Genomic DNA, 23,372 nt, shown 5'->3' with positions numbered 1-23,372 from the left:
AAGGGCGTGATCCTTAATTTTCACAAATTTAAATCCCCTTAGGCTAAGGATGCTTTGTGCCAAGTTTGGTTGAAATTGGCCCAGTGGTTCTTGAGAAGATGTTGAAAATGTGAAAAGTTTACAGACAGACGGACAGACGGACGGACGGACGGACGGACAGACAGACAGACGGACGACAGACAAAATGTGATCAGAATAGCTCACTTGAGCTTTCAGCTCGGTGAGCTAAAAACCTTTCAGTGGGTCTGTATGGCACGCCAAATTCAAAAGTTTCAAACTACGTTTAACGGTTGTAAACCATTGTTTAAAGAGAGAAAAATATAGATAAACGACGTTAATCTATATTTCACATCTTTCAACCATACTTAACGACCATACGATCATCTATAAAAATAAAGAACCATTTGCTTTTGCAAAACATAGTTTTTCAGATAAATAATGTTTTATAATGCGAAACTATGAATAAAAACTCTGTAATATAGTTAACGAATGTAAATTATAGTTTACAGACGCGAATCAACATTTATAAGCAAAATCTATTGCTAATGTAATATACAGACAGATAAACTTAGATTAGTATTCGTTTAGTATACATGTAGTTAACAAACATTAGACATGCTTATACAGATAAAACTATAGTTAAAGAATCGTTAATAAAACTATAGGTAATGGTTCATAAACTTTATTTAACAGTAACTTTAGTTTACGATTCGATAAACCTAGTTTATCATCCGTGAAACTTTACTTAATGGCGTTAATCTATATCCAAACTCAATGCGATCATCAATGTTTGAGAAGTGTAAAACTATAATTAACACCGAAAACATCAAATTGCGAATGCAAAATATACTTTATCTAAAAAAAAAATTCACGGTTTGTCAAACTATATTTAACAACTCTTAACCATACCCCCCCCCCCTTTTTTTCTTGCACAACCATCAATTTTCATAAAGTAATCGAAGTATTACGAAGAAATAATGAAATGAAGTCCCCCCCCCCCCTCCAACGGATTAGGAATTTCATGATTTTTGATTTTTGGGAAGTCCCCCCTCCCTTTTTTTTTTTAAACTTTTCAAGATTTCCGAGTCTAAAACCTAACCAAATCTAGCCCCTCTCTTTCAATTTGCTTTCGACGCCACTGCGCTCAAACATGTAAATATATGTTTTCTCCTGTCCATATAAATCCGCTTTAAGGTTCGAGGGTTTAATTAGGAAATGAAAATTACTATATTCGTTATTTCCAGACAAATGGTGCACACAAACCCGATTCACATTTACCAAATGTTTAATTCATTTCTGGAATGATTTCTACGTTTCATCCCTTTTTTTAATGAAGTTGAGTTCGTAATGTGCTAACCTTTTAAACGCATTTTTATTGGTTAAAGTCGTTCCAATAAATATTTGGATCCGATATTTTCTAAAACTATATGTATTTTAACTTATAATTCATTTTCCCAACTCGAAATTCCAACATTAACGAATGACCCACTCGTTGCTCTACTCTTGTTATATTCTTTGGTTTGTAACAGAAGACACTTTCAAAAAACTTCGTTTGCAAGGATATTATAGACTATTCATGATATTTTTATCAAACATCATTTACCTCTAAATATTGGGGTAAATGATTTCAGTGACTTGCATACCCATCTGATGAATTTATATGCATGTATTAATCGCAGAGAAATGAAAACTGAATATTTGAATAATGAGTAGAATCTCTATGTTAAGATGAAGCACATTAACTCTTTCTCACATTATTTGATAATTTATTTCATCACAAACAGTTGTTGATGCAGTTACTGTTCGTTATAACAACAATTTACAAAACAAGTTGATACTACAATAGCTGTAATATTCTCATCCTGTGTTGAAACAGGCCAAAACTGGATGCTGCTGTAGTTTTTTGGGTTGTTTTTTAAAAAAATATTTAGATCAAGCTGACTGAAAACAAAACTAAATAATACTGTCCATACATAACATTAAATAACAACCCATTCCTTACAAATTTAAGAGTTCTAAAATAAATCTTCTAAATATCTTATCAATTATATATTATACTGGAAACATTCATAATAATACATGAAGTACCTAATACAATATTTTTCATAATAAAAAGTACAACAAGAAAACATCTTTTTCTGAGTTATAATTTTCTTCAATAAAATGCTTGGAGATTAATCACTTTCTATCCATTCACTGATGTCCATGACTTTTCTTACAATCCATACACTCTGAACTCAAAATGTCATGACCCTAACTCCCAACAACAAATGGACAATAAAGAAGCAGGGGTTCCTGTGCAGAAAAAAAAGTAGCCAATCAATTTTAAAAGACAACTTTTCATAGTTTTACATGTACAGTGAACCACATTAAGTTTCCTGCATAAAAAATTATGCTCTTTTAAGAACAGATCTTGCAAAATGGAAATTTGTATAACGTGTGTACTTATAAAATACTCTCATGGTTTGTCCTTTTCAACCTTCTCTAGTAGGCTCTTTAAATTTGAGAAGCGACAAAACCTAATTCAGAGCATATCTCTTGACAAATGTCTAGAGTTCTTGCTACCCTGTTAATACACTTGCATGATCACAACGAATCTCAACTCTGAACTCTATGCTGCCTTTGTTTCATTTGAGTCACTGGGTTTATCTTTAGAATCGCCTTCCTCTTTCGAGGCATCACTATCTGAGCTCTTTGCTCCTTTAACAGTTAAATCTTCCAGTTTATCTGTCAGAGTGCTCGTCTCTTTGTCGTCGTCGGTTTTATTTGTATCACCAGCCTCCTGACCCACTCTCTCGGACTTCTGTTCATCTGTTTCTGACACACCATCTAAAACAGAGAGCACATGAGGTAAACTACAGGGAGAAGAATCTCTAAGAAATATATGCATGTAATTGATAATCATATTGGCAATGAACTTAGCCATGATCTTGAAGCATGAAAGGGACTAGGTTTAGTTTGTCTAAAAATATAATATTCAACAAAATACAGAATGACCACTTACTGGGGATAGCTAACTTCTTATTTTCTTTGCCTGCTTCCTCAAACTTTTCTTTGAATTTAAGAGCATCTATAAAACAAAACAATACAGTGAATTTTTTAAAATATATTGAAATCAAATGCAAACATATTCAAAACACATTAAAAGATGAAACAATATGCATTATGCAGACACAAAATGTAATATGCTTTATCAGAAATTCAAAATAGTGAGTATGATTTAAAGTTTAAAATAAAGCAACTATCTTATTAATGGCAAGCAAGTTTCATGCTGTAATGTTTAATGATGTTATATAAGGCCATAATAAAATGATTGTACGTTTGGAATTGCCTCCCATTTCATTAAAATTCCTGCTGATAAAATTTTATTAGCAAAAAATCAAGAACTTTTTTTACGGATATTTTTATTTTAACCAATTTTCAATTAGTTGAAATTCTAGTTTGATCATCAGATCTGGACAAAGTTTGAACTTGACAGGCATGATGTATTCATTTATCAAATTAGAGTTGTATGTTCAACTGTTGCCGAGATAATGAATAGAAAGTTAATGCTAACAGAATGACTGAAAAGGGTAACACTATGCCATTGACCATCTTATGGTGGGGGGAAAAAAATTAATTGGTGCTTACTTTCTGAATTTGCAAATCGAATTGCAAGCAGTTCCTGTTTGGCTTCTTCGTCAGCAAAGTCTGAGGGAACAGGCCAAACCCAAGCCCTGTCACTGCCAGCATTAGGCTTCAGCTCCATCTGTGTGGTCACTACAAGCACAAAAAGACAAGTCTAATCAACCATCCACAAACTTATTCATTTTATGGCAAATTATCCGAATATGTGAATGTGATAATTCAAATGTGCTTTTAATACATATACTCTCTAATGCATATACATGTACTCTCTAATACATATTCTCTCTAATAATTCTAATCTTGTATGCCCTCTGGGCCCAAATTCAGAAATAAAACTATTATACTTGTTATAAGGGCAGTTCTTCACACATCTAGATTGCTTCCTTACCATAATGATTGGCACAAACTTTGTGGGTCTTGTCTCGCCTCATTAGTAATCGTATTAGACCAGTAACTTTATGTTTAAGCAGCTTGACATCTCCTGTGCCCCTCTCCTTCCATTCTGGGGGCTCAGCAGCATTATCAAACCGGAAGAGTTTAGCTCTCCTACAATAAAGAACACAATCATAATATAACATTGAATTCTCTTTTGATTTCAAGATAAAACTACTTGCGAGCATGTAACTTGGAGTGGAAACAAACAAAACTGAACTTATTTTTTTTTCCGCGACAAATTTCTTCATTTTGCATAAATTTGGAAAATAAATGATGGAATTTAAATCCAAGAGAACAATTACACACATACATTTTAAAAATCTCTGCCTCATCCTCTTCCAGGGATTTGACATCAACTTCTGGTAGTCTAACTACTGGCTCAAAATGTATTTCAGGTGATTCTACTACTTCTTCCTGCAACAAATATTATTATTATACTTTCATGTTAAATACTGAAACCTGATTGGTTTAAATACTGAAATCTGATTGGTTAATATGCAGTTGATAATCGTTCTATTACCCTCAGTGTTAGCTACACACTTAGCAACGGGTAATACAACAAATTGTTACATGCACATAAATTATGAGCGTACAGTTCGCCATAGAATTCACCTCATTCCGTTCAGTTTCTTTAAAAAAAAAAAGACATTCAGTATAATAAAATAAATTGTGCCTGTTTGGGAGGGTAAGAGTTGAAATTAACACCCCTCAAAATCCATTTCAACCTCCGCCTCGCTTCTTCAGCTAATTTCTCATTTAAATTGTTAAACTAGACATATGCGCCGAAATGTATTCCCTTACAAATGACTCTTCTTTGAGCTATCACCTCCGTTTTTGTTCTTTTTTTCACCAACATTAAAAAAACTGGTTGTTTCATTCTGTAAACACTCAAAATCGACAACTTCCTGGCTTCTGCAGAGTGTGAAAGTACTGCATGCGAGATCTCTGTCATGGAAAAGCCTAGGAGTCGATTTCAGATGTTTATGTGAGAAAAAAATAAAATTTGTTGATGTAGACTTAAAAAGAATTGACCTGAAGTGGGGATCTTGAAGGAGAATCATTTAAAAAGAACACGAATTGGAGCAAGTTTCTGGTATAATGTTTTAAATGAGAAATCAGCTAAGTAAGCGAAACGCTATCCAAGATGGCGCTCTCTGTCATTTTTCCACCAAGGTACCCACTTTTTTAACGTTATTATTATTTTTTTTTTTTACACAAGCCCCTGTGGTTTGACTTTGGTTTAAGTAGAAGCGGACAATGAATTTTATTCTCTCTTTTACAAAAATCAAACAGTACTGTCTCTGTTTTAACCAAATAAGCTGCGCTCGGCCCAACAGTTACACCATTTACATATATTATTAAGTTTAAGCCCCAGAACACCTTATAAAAACCCAGCTTTTGTTGTAAACCATATCCAAATACAGAAATTTGTAGGCACCTTTCATTTACTTGTTTTATTTTACAAATGTCCGTTGCAAAGAATAGAGGTAAATAGAGATAGATACTTTGAAATGTTTAGTATCCACTCTTACCCTACATCATCAACCTAGCTATGGAGGGATTTTTTTTCCACTTTCAGGTGGTTTCGAAGAACATGTTTTTCCAGCAAAATAGAAGTAAATATATGAAAACTACGAATTTAATCCCAATGCTGATAAGTTGTATTTTCAACTGGTAATCATATTTACCTTCTCATCAGCCATATTAATGATAGATGGTGGTAGATTCGCTTTTTAATCACAACTTTCACGATTTCTCTAGTCTTTTAAACTGAAAAATAAATTTCATGATAACGATCCCGATATAATTTTTCGTAAATTGTGTTTACAGTCTAGATATAATTCATATTGTTTATATTTTTATGTTTTCGTTTTATCGGTAAATTAAGCTCATTTTTAAAACTCGGAATTTTAGATGATATGTGGGGTATAAGATGGTTAAACTGATCTGTTATTTTCACTTCGGGTTCGATTTTCATGCAGAGAAAATGCGAGCTGTATCCTGTTGTTAAGACATAACGATGAATACAGGAGTTCTTGCATTTGTTGGGAGGGCCATTCAATACCTTGTAGATAATCCATATATTCTTGGAATTCTTTTTCTTCTCTATGTATTTATATTTTTGCTGTCAGTTTTGTTTTCCGGGCCCAGACCGGGGAGAAATCCATTCTCAGTTAAAAACGTGAAACCTGTCCAGGAATTGATCACTGACCAAAAAAGTCGTGATCAGATACTAAAACAAAGTATGTTAAATGCTTTACACGCGCATGAATAAAAGCTAGATTGTTTTCCAATGTTTAAAATTTGGTATTGAAACTATATATGTATGCGTTTTTGCAAGGATTCAAGAACCACAAAGTTCCCAAGAACTTGGACGTGGTGATCATTGGGAGTGGCATTGGAGGTCTGAGTGTGGGGGTTCTGCTTGCTCGGGCTGGCAAAAAAGTGCTGGTGCTGGAGCAACATGACCAGGCCGGAGGATGTTGCCACACCTTCCATGATAAAGGATTTGAATTTGATACAGGTAAAGTAAAAAAAAAAAAACAACATGTTATGATAGGCCACATAAAATTAATATTTAGATTCTCATCCTGATTTGCAAAAAATATGGGGCGGGTGGGTGGATTTTACCACAGTATTTATTATTTTTTATTTTTTTAAAACCACCCTTTTTTGTTTCGTTCATGTTCTAGAAATAGCAACAGATGCAATCTTTTAAATTGTTAATGCTAATATGAGTAAACAAACCCACTAGTAATATTTTAATTCCATTTTATTTGGACTTAACTGTTAATGCATGAAGACATTTGTATCCTTATGATAACAAACATGTCTGGAATCGGTAATCCACATGCTTAGCCATTAAAATGTTTTGAATTTTTTGTATACCGCATGATTTTTTTTCCTGAAATTTTTTTTCTACACAATTTTTTTTTCACAATGAAATAAAATGCATTGAGGCGGACCTTTTTCAGAGGGGTGAGTGGGGATGAGAATCTACAAATTAATTTTATGTGGCCATATCTCAAATGCAATATGGAACAAAGAAATACATTCCCAATATATGATACATGTATAATATGTTCAAGAGTTAGAGATGATAAGGATTTAAGATATATTTCTCTTGAACTTCAAACCATCCATGGTATTCAAGATAGAGAAATTTTACAAAATTAAAATTCATGATGTTTAACTGTTACAATTAATTGAATTTGCTATTATAGTCTGTCCCAAGATATTTAATATGCCGCACATTTGAAAGATTTTTGATAAAAATATGCATACCTGTGAAAGAAGTGCATTTGAAATTAACGAAAGGGAAAATTTTGAAGATATTTTCATTGACACATTATCTTTTTTCAAAAACTTCATAGAAATGAAAAATGATATCTTTACAGAGATTTATATTAGGGAATGTTAACATCTTTTCTTCAAAGTCACTCAAAATACTTCGCAATTTTTCAACGTTATCATCCAGGTATCTGCATCTCTTGAGCAATGGAAAATCCCCATAGACTTTTAATTTTTAGCCATGTATTGAAATCTGACAAGCTAGAGAAGGCGTTTTAAAGGGGAAATCTTGGAATTTTTTTTTCACTGTTGAATGAACATCGTTTGAACCCAGAGATATTTATAGATATAGAACAATTTATGAAAATGTGTTGGATAAATATCTTGGGACAGACTATAATACCAATCCATTCAAGCAATTTCCATCTGAAATCATAAAAATCAAAAAATAAAATTTGTCATTGTTAATTAACCATAACTGATTTTAATTTTACTATAATGGTGTTTTATCTCTACTGTTTGCAGGCATTCATTACATAGGAAAAATGGACCCTTCTTTTGAGAATAGGGTTCTAATGGATCAGTTGACAGGTGGTAGGGTGGAGTATCCACTAATGGATGAAGCCTATGATATAGTCAGTGAATTATATTTTTTACCACTTTGATATAATATCTATTATTACCTTATCGAAGGGATTTCGTTGTTTTATTACAATTTGAATATTTTCGAACCGACCCGAATTTTTTCCGTTGGTGCAGGGAACAGCTCAGTATAATCTATTGCCCTTGGCCGTTTGCCTTGGGCAATATAGATCATACTGAGTTGTTCCCTGCACCTTTGGAAAAATAATCGGGTCTATCGACTGCTCAAGCATTAAATAATTATATAATACTAGATTCAAGTAGATTTCAATAAATATATATATTTTTTCACTGCATGTGCATTGAAATGTTAAAAAATGCAATTGGCTTATTGGTGTTTTTTCACAAATCAATCATAGCAAATAACGGTGTGTCTCATACAGATTGATTGCATTTTTAAAGGTTGCAATAGGAGACCCAATGAAAGGAAAAGTCAGCAAATTTCCATTTGTGTCCAACAAAGAAAAGATCATAGAAAATTTGATAACCCGATTTCCAAAGGAAAAGGAAGGAATTGAAAAGTTTTTCAAGTTGCTCAAGGTAGGACCCAAAGTTTCAAAGTTTTCACATCAAATGTAAGCTATATACAATGTAGCTAGCTGGATTATCAGATTGCAAAAGCAAAAACTGCTGCATATGTGCATGTTGTTCTTAATTAACTTTCAGGAAGCTAGACATTTTTTTACTGGATGTGTAGTGCTCAAAGTTATCCCGAAATGGCTGGCAAAACTTTTAGTCTCAACTGGACTGATCAACATCATTTTCAAAGCCTATGGTAAATTTGGAAAACTTTCACTTAAAGATGTACTGGACAGCGTTATAGATGACGAAGAGCTAAAAGCTACACTGGCCTACATATTTGGAGATTATGGTAAAATATTATCCTCAGAATTTTTCAACTTTTTTTTATCTATTTCTTTGTTTAAATTTTGTTTGCTTGTTAAAATACAAATTGTATACAATGAGCCTATACAAGTTTTGCTGCAATTTTTTTCTTAAACAAAAATGTTTACCATAAATGAAATTTTAAGATTCTGTTATTTTCTTTAAAACTTACAAGTATAAAAAAAATTGCTTATATATCATTTAACAATCAGACTCATGATATGAAATAAGTAATATTTTTGAACAGTTATGTGGTTTCATTAATACCGGTACATGTTTTTGATTGCATAAATTTTTCTGATTTTTGTTAAACATACAGTTTTTAGGGCACATAAGTTCAGTGAGATTACTGACTCTACCAATAAAAATTGCTGGCATAAGTCTTTCTTTGTCGTACATTTGATTTCATGGATATGATTTGCTTCTTGTTGTACATTTGATATCATGGATATGATATGCTTGACAAATCAGCAAAAACTAGTACTCAGTGAATAATAATAAAACTTCTTTATCTATTTTCATCAGGTGTTGTCCCATCAAAGACCCCCTTTGGTCTGCATTCTGTCATCCTTGGCCACTACTTCAGTGGGGCCCACTACATTAGAGGCGGGCCCAGCGAGCTGGCCTTCCAGATGATTCAGGTTATTGAGGAGAAAGATGGGCGGGTCCTCGTCAATGCCCCAGTGTCTGAGATACTGATGTCTGAGAAAGGCAGGGCTGTAGGTCAGTCTTGGAGAGGACAGTGTACATTTGTGATTCTTAGGTTTAAATCTACTAGCATGCAGTGATTATTTACTTGTTGTTGTTGTCATTCAACTATACAATTTTTTGTTTTTTGCAAAATGTGAGCAACTTCATTCATCTGACATTTCATATATCAGTATTTTTAAAAGAAAGATAATGCAAAAATGCAAGAAAGCAATTGTTTGGTATCACCATTTGTTTATATTTGAAAGTTTCAACATACCGTATATGTTTTGTGCAGTACATTACAGGTTTTATTTACTTGTAACTTTATAAGCAATGCTTTTTACTGGTATTTAGTTTTCTATTGATTTTTCAGGTGTTAAACTACGAAAGGGTGACACTCATGTGGAAATATTTGCCAAACATGTGGTATCTGATGCAGGGGTAGCCAACACATTCTTTCATCTTCTGCCAAAAGAGGTGGCCACAAAGTCATGTAGGTTGTAAACAGATTGCCAAACAAACAATAAATGCTATCTTTGGTGGTTCATGGGGTTATTTTCTAAGGTAAAGAGCATTTCAGAATAAAATAACCTGCTTTAGTATTACATTTATTGTCTACCTATAAAGAAGATTGTGTGTGGATTTTGGTAATTGATGCTTTTTAAAGCGCTAAGCATAGCTCAGCGCTTTATTGTCGTTAGACTTCTATTTCCGGTGCAAGGAATAACTGCCCTCTATGGGCAGAAATATACATCATTTAAACTGGTAAGAGGTATAGGGAACCAGTTATCTGGGTGACGGAAATGGCCGAGTAGATACGATTGGTTTGCGGGGCTTACGTACATCAGCACGGGATGCTACGGAGTGATGAAAAAATATAGTGCGTATTCAGAAGCTAAAATATAGAAAAATAAAATCGATTCTTTGCAAGAAAATGTCAAAAACTGTGATAAATTACTGTTCAAAAGGTATAATTTGTAATTTTAACATATCTTTTTTCAGGCAAGTATCCATATACAAGTCGTGTTCAGCTTTAATTCACATCATCTTCAGAAAGTAACATATATTTAAAGAAGTCTGGCCCTCGATACTTTAAATTGATATTCATTAAACATAAACCAAAATTTCAATAAGGCTCATTTCCGCCTACGCTTGCACACAGTAAATTTTCTTAGAACCAAGCTAGGTTAGCGCTTTTCAGTACTTTCAGTACTTTGATTTAAATCTTGTGTTTTAGCAATATATCCCATGATTAACAAGGTTGGAGAAAGTGTGTCTTTTCTAACTGTCTTTGTGGGCTTGAACGGGAGCAAGGAGGACCTGGGAATACAGGCCCACAACTGTTGGCATTTTACCAGGTTAGTTTTCATTGTAGACTTCTTGTATCAAAATCAAATGAAATAACAGTTTGACTTTATAATGTACATTTGAACATCTAAATATGCTTGTTTTCCTTTCTCCCAAACACTATTTTACTATACAGATTTCTTAGTAATACTATCTTATATAGAGAGATATCAGTTATACAATCTAATGTGGAATCATTAGATTTTGTGGTGACTCACTTTTCATGGAAATCATCAGTACGTCTCATTCACGAATTAACATCCTTTACGAATAAATAAATAGGGTTATAAAGTCATATTTCCTTATTTTGGTACAAGAGAATACACGAAATTACATCCCCACAAACCTGTAAAATTTAATCCACGAAAATTAACCTCCATGAATTTTATTGATTCCATAGTGTGTTTAAGAAAATGTCATATTCATAACATGTCAGACTAAAGAAATAAATGATAATGATGATGGTTATAGTGTGATGATGATGGTGAGGATGAGGATGATGATGAGGATCTTTTTTATTTCAGACCAGACCTGGAACAACTGTATGATGAATACAGTGCTCTTTCTACAGAAGAACTGCCAAACCATGATGTTCCCATGATGTTCATCTCATTCCCCTCGGCCAAGGATCCATCATGGCATGAGACAAATCCAGGTAATCATTGAGGTGGTACAGATATCTTTTTATTCCAAAAATCTTAAAGATCAATGTAGCTAAGCTCTTCATAGTAAAAGATGTCTGATGTTAAATGAGCAAAAAATACTGAATGGGAGAAAAATCTTCACGGCTAGCTGTTCAGGGCCTACATGTATATTGTAGATAAATCTACCTGCCTGATCATCACCTGGTCTCACTACAAATGGTTCCAAGATTGGGAGAATGGAAGGGTCAAACACAGGGGTGAGGACTATGAATCGATCAAGACAGCCATAGGGAAGAGGATGCTTCAGCAGTGTATCAAGCTGTACCCCAAAATGGAGGGCAAGGTGTGTTTAAGACTCATCAAAGTCCTAAAGAAAATCAAATAAAATTTTTTACAAAAATTTTGTTTCTTCTGCATATGAAAAATGCCTCACTCCAAGACAAATATATATGAGTAGCCACAATGAGTAAGTTTTGGATTATTTTAATGAAAGAGTAATCTCCCATTTGTTGTTTTAAATGTGATGAATAATAAGTAATCTGTATAGTGTCTCTTTTTGTATTAGGTGGAGTACTTTGATGTAGGAACGCCACTCAGTAACAAATACTACCTCGGGTTCCAACATGGAGAAATGTATGGACTAGATCATAACATGGCCAGATTTCTACCCCAGACTAGCATCCAACTCCGACCAAAAACAGACATCCCTGGGCTCTATTTGACAGGTAACCCATGTTCTTCCGATATTGTTTAAAATGTTCACTTTTTCATTTCACATTTTGATAATGGTCACATGAATTCTTTGAGGAGTTTTTTGAAGATGAAATAGTTTTTGTTTTTTGTTTTTTAAAGTGTTCAAACCTTTATCTTTTGACTATAAACAGTTTTGGAATGAAACAATTTTTGGGGGTAATATTTCGTTTTTCTTTCATTGATTATATATAGGTCAGGATGTGATGTCAGTAGGATTAGCTGGGGGTTTGTATGGTGGGCTATTGTGTGCCTCAGCCTTATTGAACCGAAATCTTTACAACGATCTCCAGGCTCTCCAGAAAGAACTAAAGAAGTCAGAAGATACAGAAAAAAAGCAGAAATGATGCAGCCGTATCAGAGCAAATGTCCAGGAATGTGGTGCATAATATCTTGCTTATAGATTATGTTACTTATGTTCATGAGATTATATATTTACTGATGTTTCTATATCTGTCAGAAAAATTACAGTACAAGTTCAGCAAATCTCTTTTTCATACTGGAAATGAAAGCATTCCTTATTGATGCTTTTGTAAATCTCAGAGTACAGACATATCTTATTATTATTATATCAGATACATGTATAATTTATTCACACACATATATATACATGTATCTATATATAATATAATTTGTCTTACTATTGATGTTATTTTCCTTTCATCATTTTTTTTATTGTGGGATTTGCTTAGAGGGCTAAAGTATAATTTATCTATATAAATATATCTGTTTTATGATTTTTCTTACTGTCATTGATGTAATTTTCTTTTTCTTTTGTAAATCTCAGAGTACAGAAATATCTTATTATTACTGTATTAGATACATGTATAATTTATTCATATATATTATATATGTGAAATGTAATGTTTCTCACTACATATTGTATTATTAATGTAATTTTGCTTTTTTCTTTTTCATTTTTTTTGATCGTGGAATTTGTTTAGAGGAGTCAAGTATAATTTATTTATATTTATGTGATATAATTTTTCTTACTATTATTGGTGTAATTCCTTTTGTCATTTATTTGTTATTGTGGGATTTGTTTAGAGGAATTTGAATAAAACAATTTACAAATATCCGATCGGGATCGGTAGTCCAAATATACTTACTTTATAAACAGACGACCAGCTGGGAGTTAGTGCAAAGTTCATTCACCATCATTCAAGGCCGGGTGTTCAAGATGATATCCAGTGTTTTACAGTATCTTGTTGAGAATCCTTACCTATTAGGCGTTACAGTTCTATTGACTGTTTTTATTCTTGCCTTATCTGTGTTATTTTCTGGACCGAAACCGGCAAAAAACCCATTCTGTCCCAAACATGTACGACCAGTGGGGCATCTTGTCAGTGACCAGAAAGAAAGAGACCGGGTTCTCAAACAAAGTAAGCATGTATACCTACATGGAATATTGAGTTAGGTGTCATCAAATGTTAATTCGTAGATTCATCTTCAAAGAATTTAATCGTATGAAGATTTGATCGAACAATGAACACATGGAATTTGTTGGGACCATGCAGTTGGATAGCCTGTTTGGAAACCCCCTGTTTGGTATATAATAACCCAAATTAGATATTGATTTGATGGGCGATAAATAGAAATTTAATATTTGGCCAAAGTCAAATTTGCATTAGATTAGCTTAGATGAAATCGTGAATGTGTGTTACAAACAAGTTGTTGTTTTTTTGTAACCCCACTGTCACAGAGGTTGATCCCTCAGTAAATCCAAAACTTCTTGGGGATCAATCTGTCAAACTACCGTATACAATGCAAGAAAAACTTCCTCACCAAAAATTGTTGCAAATGATATGAATTTATACGGATTTATATAAAAAATTACAAAATGAAATATGTCTATTTTTTGTACTTAAAAATATCCCATTTGGAATATAATCCCAAACAGGCTATTATATTCCATTTTGAAGATTGATACCAACCTATTCAAAATGAATAGTAATTGTAGAACAATCTCTTGAGACTTTAACTGTAAACCAGACTCTAAACATATCTAAAAATTCTATAAACATACTCATGCACGATACTGATGCATCTGCTCCACACCAAATTAATATATAGATTTGTGACCATTTCCCATATTCTAGCTATTATAACATTGAATCAAGAGAGCATGGATTTAATTACAGATTGGCTTAAAAATTATGAAATGAAATGGAATGTACATTGTTTAAAATAATTATTTACCAAGATATAGGCAGCAAGTTCTTATTGAAAGATTATCAATGAATCACATATTGATTACAATAAATCCCTATAAATCATAGTACATGTAATTGCAGTAATGCTCTCTTGTTGGTCAAATTGATAAATTTTGGCGAGATTTAAAAATAGGTAGACATTGATGAATGACTACATTAAACAATGTACATTAAACAATAAGCTTTATTTGTATTTCATGAAATTGTTATTTTCCCAGCAGTTTGTACTGCAATTACTGTGAAGGAGTCCGAGTCTTTGCAAAATTGTGTCCATTATCACACACAACGTTAGCTCTTTTCTGCTAGGCATACATTCATAAAGTGCCAAGGGTGTGGTTCTAAAAATCAATAAGAATTATGATAATAATTTCAGTGGGATCCTTTGGATACCTGAAGAATATTAACTTTTCCTTGTTACGGTATTTAAATTCTAACTTTTAATGAAAAGAGGATTCCATATACATTTGGAATAAAAATATTATATTTTAAATTCATTACATTCACATATACATGTATATTGAATTAACACTTTTTAATAATTTATTCTAAAACCCGTCAAAAATCCATTTTTGAGGAATAAATTCATAGCTTTGGTTGTTGATTTTTTTATTTTAAAAATGTCAAATTTAACTGCCAAGAAACCAGGTCATGCATATACCGGTAATATTTGATGTTTATCTACTCCTGTTTAATTCTGTTTTGACTTTATCCATGACAAGAAGAATTTTGAAAAAGAAGATGGAGATCTGTGTTTGTTTTTAATGTCAAGAAACCAGGCTAGAAAGCATTATATGTATCCAATGTAATGTTTGATTAAGGGTTGTTTTTCTAAGACATCAACATTGAGTGATGCGATTTACTTTGGAATAGACAAATTGTGATAGATTACTGATGATGAAGAATAATATTATAAATCTTGATAAAATGAACACATGCATGTTGATCTGTCAAATAGTATGGAACAATTCTAAATGCATTCCTTTTATTCATAAATAATTATTTTTTATTAAAATCCCAAAAGAGTATATATACAACATAGTGGAAACAATATGAAATTCCAATGAGTATTGCGTGATGTCATATAGTCTGTAACAATTCTGAATATGTTCTTGCATGCTTTTATCCATTAGTTCTTATTTATTAAAACCTTAGAAGAGTATTTACATGATATAGGGGAAACCATATGAAATTCCAATGAGTATTGGGTGATGCCTTCACCATAGAAATGTTTTTGATGGGTTTATGAGAATAATGGGAAGTTCACATAAACAGTACTTACAGATTTCATCAGATTGTTCAGCTTGACTGGACAGAACAAAAAATGATATTGCATTTTTGTATGGGGGCTTATTTAAATTGCAGATTTATTTGTATAGAGCTAGGTCATGCATAGTATGATGAAATAAACAGTGATATTTGTTCATACATATAATGTATGCACAATTGCAAAAGAATTTGTTTATATTACCTAGACAAATTGAATAAAAAAACATGAAAATCACAGAAAATTATTTCATCCAAATTGTTTTTAGAAGAGATTCATATTTTACATGGTAGTGTGATCTTTTTTAACATTTGTTAATCACAGGAGACACAATCGGCTGTTTTTATAATATTCAAAATATTTAATCCAATTCATACACTGTAAATATAGAAAGTGAATCTTTGGTTTATAGCTTGATTATAATTATCACCTGGCTGGTACACAGCATTGCACTGGCTATATCTTCAATTGGATTTTTTATAAGTGTTAAATGCATATCTTGGAATGAAATTTGGTATTAATACAGATTTATCATTATAATATCAAGGTCAAGTTCAATTTTGGGTACAATCTAGCAGTTTTTGTCAGAGTTATTAAGAAATAAACAGCAATTTAAAAAGTTCACTGGGAAATGAAATTGGTTGGTCACATGATCAAACCCTTTGAAGCCCAAAGACTTCCCAGAAGATTTGATCACGTACCAACCAAGTTATACCCCTTTGGACTTAGACAAATTCCAATTATTTTCAGATAATTTCTGTTAATTTTCTTAGCAAAGGCTTCCAATGAATGGCGGCATAATTTAGTGTTTCACAAACATCTCATTTATTTTATATATGGTCCAGACCTAAATCGACTTATTAATATTCAACGTACATGATTTGTAAAGACAAATATTAAATTAATATATTACTCATATATACATATATCATGAGTAAAATCATTTATTTTAAAGAATATTATTCTGCATGTTTTATAACATTTAGATCAATTTGTAAAATAATCAGTTGGGGGGGGGGGTCCCACAAATTAGCTAGAAACAAGAAACAAGTTGCTCTTAAAAAAAAAAAGAAGTTATTTTTTTGTCCCTCAGAATATGTATAAAGGTAAGTTTTCCTCTGTAAATTTTCCTTTAGGATTCAAGGCAGATAAAGTCCCAGAGAACCTGGACACAGTGATCATTGGGAGTGGCATTGGAGGTCTGAGTGTGGGGGTTCTGCTTGCTCGTGCCGGCAAAAAAGTGCTGGTGCTAGAGCAACATGACCAGGCTGGAGGATGTTGCCACACCTTTCATGATAAAGGGTTCGAATTTGATACAGGTACTGATACCATATATTAAACACTCAATACAGGTAAATGTACTATAAAAGTATTGAAGTCAATTATATTTAACGTAATATATTTCAAGGTACGGGAAACTCTAATTTTGGGGAAAATATTTTTTACTAATTTTTTACAAGTTGCCATTATTATGGTTTACCAGTAGTTAAATAAAATGTAAAAGAGTAATAATACATCTAATCAATACCTAGGTGTCCATTACATTGGGAAAATGGAACCACATGATGATGATCGAGTGTTGATGGATCAGGTGACAGGTGGGCGTGTGGAGTACCCCAGGATGGACGAAGCATATGATATTGTAAGCATCACATTCACTTGCTGTCGGTGTCCAAGTCATATAAACCACAGTTCACTATATCACAATTAACAAAGTCATTGTAACAAGTCATCAGTTTAACAATAAAGTATTGAAAGGTTTTTTTATATGTAATTGTATTTTACTCCAAGAGCTAACAGTTATAAACCTATCATAATTTTGTATATCAAGGTTGCAATGGGAGATCCCCATCAAGAGAAAGTGAGGAAATACCCCTTTTTGTCTGATGAGAAGAAACTGAAAGAGAATCTCATAAGATGCTTTCCAAAAGAAAAGGATGCCATTGAAAGCTTTTTCAAACTTTTGAGGGTTGGTGCTTCTTCAATGGAAAATGAAATCAATTTGAACGAACCATTCACTATTGCTATTTTAAAACTAGTAGCTTTCCTCTGATTTAATAGATCACATATGATAATTTATACAATGCATGCATATGGATTGTACTATCTGGTATATTTTTTGTATTGTTGATTTTTTTGGTCATTTTTGTATGATATGAAGTTATAACTTTACAGTGAATCCCTAATACACACATACGGTATTTGCTGCAGTGACTGATTTTTGACACATTTTTTAGGAATCTAGAAACTTCTTTGAGGGTTACTTTGTGCTGAAGCTTTTGCCAAAATGGTTAGCCAGACTGTTAATATCTACTGGACTGTTCAACATTGTCTTCAAGTCTTATGCCAAGTTTGGGAGGATCACACTGAAGAAGGTTCTGGAAGGACTTACAGAGGATGAGGAGCTGAAAGGGACACTTTCTTATATCTTTGGAGATTATGGTAGAGTACATTAGGGGATGAAAACTTTTTTTTAAATTCTAGGGCATTTAATAATGTTGCGGTCTGTAGATTTGTGTCCAGGTTCATGAAATTCACCATTTTATGAAAAAATGTTTTATTTAATTTTTCATAGGCCATAGGAATTTGTACGGTTTGATACAGTTTCCTTCATTGCTAAATCTAATTAAAATAAGACGTTCTGAATCCGCTACCACTTCTTGTTTGAGAAGCGGTAGCGGATTAAGAACGTCTAATTTTAATTAGATTGCTTCATTGTTTTTTTTATTTATTTTTTTTACAACAGAGCCTATAGTAATGATTTGTAATTGTTTTGAAAATATTTCTTCGATTTTATTCATAAATTTCACTCTTTTTTTAAGGTGTGGTACCTTCAAGGTGTCCATTTGGACTCCACACCATTGTGATGAGGCACTACTTTTCTGGGGCTTACTACATCAGGGGTGGACCCAGTGAAGTTCCTTTCCAGATGGTACAGGTCATTGAAGAATTGGGAGGAAAGGTCCTAGTGAATGCCCCTGTGTCGGAGGTCATCATGAATTCAGGCAGAGCTGTGGGTAGGTGTTGGTAAAAAAGTATTGTATCTGTACATGTACTTGAAATTTACATTAAAACATGGTTTTAGCAAATGCTAAGGGCAAGCAATTTTGATTTGTTATAAAAATGTACTGGTAATAATGAGTCGTTATATCCAATAATTTTACTCTGACATGGCTGTAAGCATAAATTTGTTATTAGCATGTTCCCTGTATCTCAGAGTTTAACTGTATTGAGATTCTGTGTTATTTGAAATAGAAAATATGTGTTTCTTATTGTGAACAATGAAATGTGTTTACTGTAGGTGTGAAAGTTCAGAAAGGTGACAGCCAGGTAGAAATTTATGCTGAGAACATTGTGACAGATGCAGGAGTTTCCAATACTTTCCTCCGTATGCTGCCCAAAGAGGTGGCCACAAAATCCAGTAAGTACTGTGCAGACACCATCATTGAATGTGCCATGAATGTGAATTGGCAATAAGGTTCATGACATCCATAATGACCTAGAGAAAAGAAAAACTTGTTTTTAGGGAAACATGGTTAGATGTACAGTCTTCCTGTTCACATGGTATAATCTTTGTAATGTAATAATGTGGCATACTTATTCAGGTTTGTACCCTCTGATTAACAAGCTGGGAGAAAGCCTGTCTTATATGACAGTCTTTATTGGACTGAATGGAACCAAAGAGGAACTAGGAATTCAAGCCCATAACTGCTGGAGCTTCACCAGGTACATTAGTTTACATTAGAAATGGTGGAAACCTACCGGTATCAATATTACTGTATACAGGGCAATATTCGTCCCCATTTTATTTCACCTCTTTCAACCTCATTGTCAACGGGCGAATTTAAGACTGGGCGATTTACGATGTCTCAAACTATCTCTCTTAAAACACATCTATGTCGGGCAAATTCAAGATGGGGCGAAACTGTTTGCAAGAGTAGAAGGGCAAAAATTACACAGGACAAAAATTACCCTGTATATGGTATCTATTGACAGTTGGTAATTTTTCTTGATTTTGTCAGACCGGATTTGGAGCAGGCATTTCAGGACTACATAGGTATGCCGCTGGACAAGGTGCGAGATGCTGAGGTCCCCATGATGTTTGTCTCCTTCCCATCGGCCAAAGATCCCACCTGGCATGACAGAAACCCAGGTATGTTATTACTGTGTGCATCATCTGTACATGTATAGCTTCATAAAAAGCTGGTGATATACTTTATCAGTGAAATATTTTTTGTGATAGGTACAGCTTTAATAATATACAGTAAAAAAAAATCAGGGTCTTAAGGGTATAAGATAACAGTGAACTGTTATTTTAGGAAACTGATAACTGACAAATGAAACATAATCCAAGGGTGAAAACCAGAAAGTCAGTGTTAAAATATATTGATTTAACCAGTTTCAAGCAAAACTAATAGTACTGGTAGTAACATTTAATTTCTTCTCATGCATTCTTTTAAACAATAAAATGATTTCTTTGGCGATTCAATCGGGATATGAAGGTGGCAACATTGCAAAAAAAAAAATAATAATCCGCGTTAGCGGGTTATGAAAATTTTTCTGCAATGATCGCTACCTTCATAACCCGCATGAATTATTAAAGAACGCATTTTATTATATATATTTACATCTTTCTTTTAACTAATTAAAAAAAAATAAATTATAAAAAGTAATTAAAATTCACTAAATTACCGTTAATGTACATCAGTACGTTAGCTAAAAGAAACAGCCAAATCGTCTCCTGTAAGACTTTGAGTCTGACATCATCATGATTATTTCGTGCAGTCCGTGATTCTTCTTAGGTCGCTGTACATGTAGGATGACCAATCGATAAAAAGGGCGTGTCAATTTTAGTTCTGTCAGTTTCAGACGCTGTAGATTTCAACCAATTGATTAACGGGCGTATAGATTTCAGTCTGGCTGTTTCTATAGAGCTATGAATTAACTATAAGTCTCTGTAAGAAATAGAGGAAATAATACTTGGTAGATGTTAATATTGTAAAATAACCCCTCAAAGAAATTTTCATTTTTATAACTCCTCCTCTGCTATTTTCCCAGAGATATGATATGGATTTTATCATTGTAGAAATTATATAACATGTAAAGTAGTTATAGAGCATTGAATGTAATATACATGCACTGATTACAGATAAATCAACTTGTCTGCTGATCACCCTGTCCAAGTATTCCTGGTTCCAGCAGTGGGAGGAGGGCAGGGTCAAGCACCGGGGCGAGGATTACGAGGACCTGAAAACCATCATTGGCAAGAAGATGCTGCAGCACTGCATCAAGCTCTACCCAAACATTGAAGGAAAGGTAGGGGATCAATGTTAATACTATCATCATTCATGAGACCATTTAAAAACATGTTTCTGAAGGGAGGTTGATTATGCCAAGTAAGAAATAACGCATTTTAATTTCTAATTTTCATATACCGATAATTGTTTTCATGGGTATACTTTCGGTACTTTTTAAATAAAAGCTGGTACTGGTATTTTTTTTTTTAGAGATCTCAAAATATTTGTTAAAGCAATTTCTATCTATTTTTAATTTAAACTTGAGCTTTCATAAAATTCCCATTATGTTTGTGACCTTCAGGTAGAGTACTTTGATGTGGGGACCCCCCTCAGTAACAAATATTACCTTGGATTCCAACATGGAGAGATGTATGGCCTGGATCACAACATGCAGAGGTTTCTGCCGGAACCCGCCATACAGCTACGAGCAAAGACGGACATTCCAGGGCTTTATCTCACAGGTAAAAAAATAAAGCTTTAAGTTCAGTGTTATTTGTAATCACTATTAAGAAGTTATTATTTCCATGTAAAGTACATGTATTTGCAAATTTACAGAAACCAACTAATAGTGTATTAGCCAACACAAAAGCATACATGAAAGGAATATTACATATAGTTACTTTTCAAAAAATTACCTTCTATTGATGATTATTAAGTTAATATCATTTTAAAATTACAAAAGTTTTGGAATAAGTTAATTATCGTTTTACTTACCATGGTAATATTTTTCATGAATTTTTGTTACAGGTCAGGACATCATGTCGGCAGGTTTGACTGGGGCTCTCTTTGGGGGTTTGCTGTGTGCCTCTGAACTTCTGCATCGCAACTTGTACAATGATCTCCAAGCCCTTAAAAAGGAACTTAAAAAATCATCTTAAATATATTTAATTATTAAAGGGATCCACGGTTACATACATTGGTTGACATGAAGAATTAAGCAGACAAACTTCACCATTTTTGTCAGACATTTTATTGTATCCTGATTATGCCAAATATATACATGTATGTGCACTAGGCATTAAGTAGCACAAGTTTAAAAATTGTATGTTGCACTGTGATTTTTTTTTCTCATTTATATTGTTGCTATTTATTGTATTCTATTACTTGATGCTTGTGTCAAAATGATTTTTTCATTGAAATTATTTAAACAACAATTTGTCTAAGGTTCTATTTTCATTTTTTATAAATTTTATTTTTTAAACTGTTTTTCACTATTTTACTGGCAGTTGTAAATCTTTTCTATATAATGATTTTGATATTCTTTTTAGTACAATATTAAATCTTTCATTAAAAAAATGTGATTTTTTAAGATGTTTTTACTTTTACTATGAATTCATTATATAATGTTAAGAATATTTGTATTATACAATGTATGTATGTACATTTACTGGTGAGATGAATGGTTAACTCAGACCAAGAATAACTAAAAGTGTTACATCATTATTCTTTGAGTTCAATGGTTTCATGCAGTCAAAAAAATCAGTTGTTCATCAAATTGACATGACAAGTATTTGTTTTGATAGAGTACTGCAAACCAACTTTTATTTGCACGTGCAACTTTAATTTGCGATTTACTTCCGTCACTGATTCGTGATGACTAATGTTCACGACCAAGCCTTATCCAGACTCGTTTTGTTATAAACATGATACCACAAGGAGTGGTTTGCAGCGAGAAAAATTCATGACGACAAGGCTCTCGCAAACCTTGCAAAAAATTTGAATAAAAGGAGATTTACAGTAATTGTTCATAAAATGATCTATTCTCTAAACTACAAAACCCTCAAAAATTATGTCAGTGAATATCAATAAAGCCACAATACATGTGACTGCATGTGCACTTCTGTATATATTTGGTATGTCATATCATTTCATTAAAATCAGACTGTAAAATTCTGTTTTTTGCTCATTTTGAGAATATGTTGTATCAGTGTGCTATGTAAGGTTTGATTACATCTTATAATTATTTGTCTGCGGAAGATGGACACAGACGCATGTACAAACATCTCTACCTCTCATGAGTTATATATGATTGTTTAATATATTACGTACTTCATATATTTTTATACCAAATGTTTTAATTTTTTTGTTATCCCAATTAATGTTATTTCAATAAAATTTAGATCAGCACTTGTACAAAATTTGTTGTCTTTGAGGAAAATAGGAATTAAATGATTCAGACTTAAAAGGTTATAAACCCTACAAGCCACCAAAATTTGGACCATATCCCTTTAAACAAGTGAAGGCTGGGTAGCATGCATGCATCATCACGATTTTGGTCAAATTATTT

General features: G+C 32.8%; 3 protein-coding genes across 3 annotated transcripts; 2 read left to right on the top strand and 1 right to left on the bottom strand.

Annotated features, from left to right (window-relative positions):
• Positions 1–1,745: 1,745 nt before the first annotated feature.
• LOC105333940 (ran-specific GTPase-activating protein) lies at positions 1,746–5,879 on the bottom strand. The gene is made up of 6 exons (XM_011437181.4): positions 5,751–5,879; positions 4,373–4,476; positions 4,016–4,173; positions 3,631–3,759; positions 3,005–3,070; positions 1,746–2,829 (listed from the first exon to the last, which is right to left on the bottom strand). The coding sequence occupies exons 1-6, from the start codon at positions 5,763–5,765 to the stop codon at positions 2,612–2,614; spliced, it is 690 nt and encodes a 229-aa protein (XP_011435483.1). The 5' UTR covers positions 5,766–5,879; the 3' UTR covers positions 1,746–2,611.
• A 152-nt stretch (positions 5,880–6,031) lies between these two features.
• On the top strand, positions 6,032–13,390 carry LOC105333941 (all-trans-retinol 13,14-reductase). The gene is made up of 12 exons (XM_034481596.2): positions 6,032–6,305; positions 6,404–6,586; positions 7,879–7,988; positions 8,398–8,535; positions 8,662–8,866; positions 9,406–9,603; positions 9,944–10,063; positions 10,808–10,928; positions 11,442–11,572; positions 11,738–11,904; positions 12,127–12,286; positions 12,507–13,390. Exons 1-12 carry the CDS (start codon positions 6,083–6,085, stop codon positions 12,656–12,658), a joined length of 1,908 nt encoding a protein of 635 aa, XP_034337487.2. The 5' UTR covers positions 6,032–6,082; the 3' UTR covers positions 12,659–13,390.
• A 97-nt stretch (positions 13,391–13,487) lies between these two features.
• LOC105318951 (all-trans-retinol 13,14-reductase) lies at positions 13,488–23,212 on the top strand. Its single transcript, XM_011416283.4, has 12 exons — positions 13,488–13,693; positions 16,925–17,107; positions 17,321–17,430; positions 17,620–17,757; positions 18,026–18,230; positions 18,611–18,805; positions 19,090–19,209; positions 19,394–19,514; positions 19,811–19,941; positions 20,938–21,104; positions 21,387–21,546; positions 21,833–23,212. The coding sequence occupies exons 1-12, from the start codon at positions 13,492–13,494 to the stop codon at positions 21,961–21,963; spliced, it is 1,863 nt and encodes a 620-aa protein (XP_011414585.3). The 5' UTR covers positions 13,488–13,491; the 3' UTR covers positions 21,964–23,212.
• The last annotated feature ends 160 nt before the right edge of the window (positions 23,213–23,372 follow it).

Source organism: Magallana gigas, chromosome 3 (assembly GCF_963853765.1).
Source record: "Magallana gigas chromosome 3, xbMagGiga1.1, whole genome shotgun sequence".
NCBI lineage: Eukaryota > Metazoa > Mollusca > Bivalvia > Ostreida > Ostreidae > Magallana > Magallana gigas.
The sequence above is the reverse complement of the archived record's forward strand: the minus strand, read 5'-3'. Positions and strand labels throughout refer to the sequence as shown.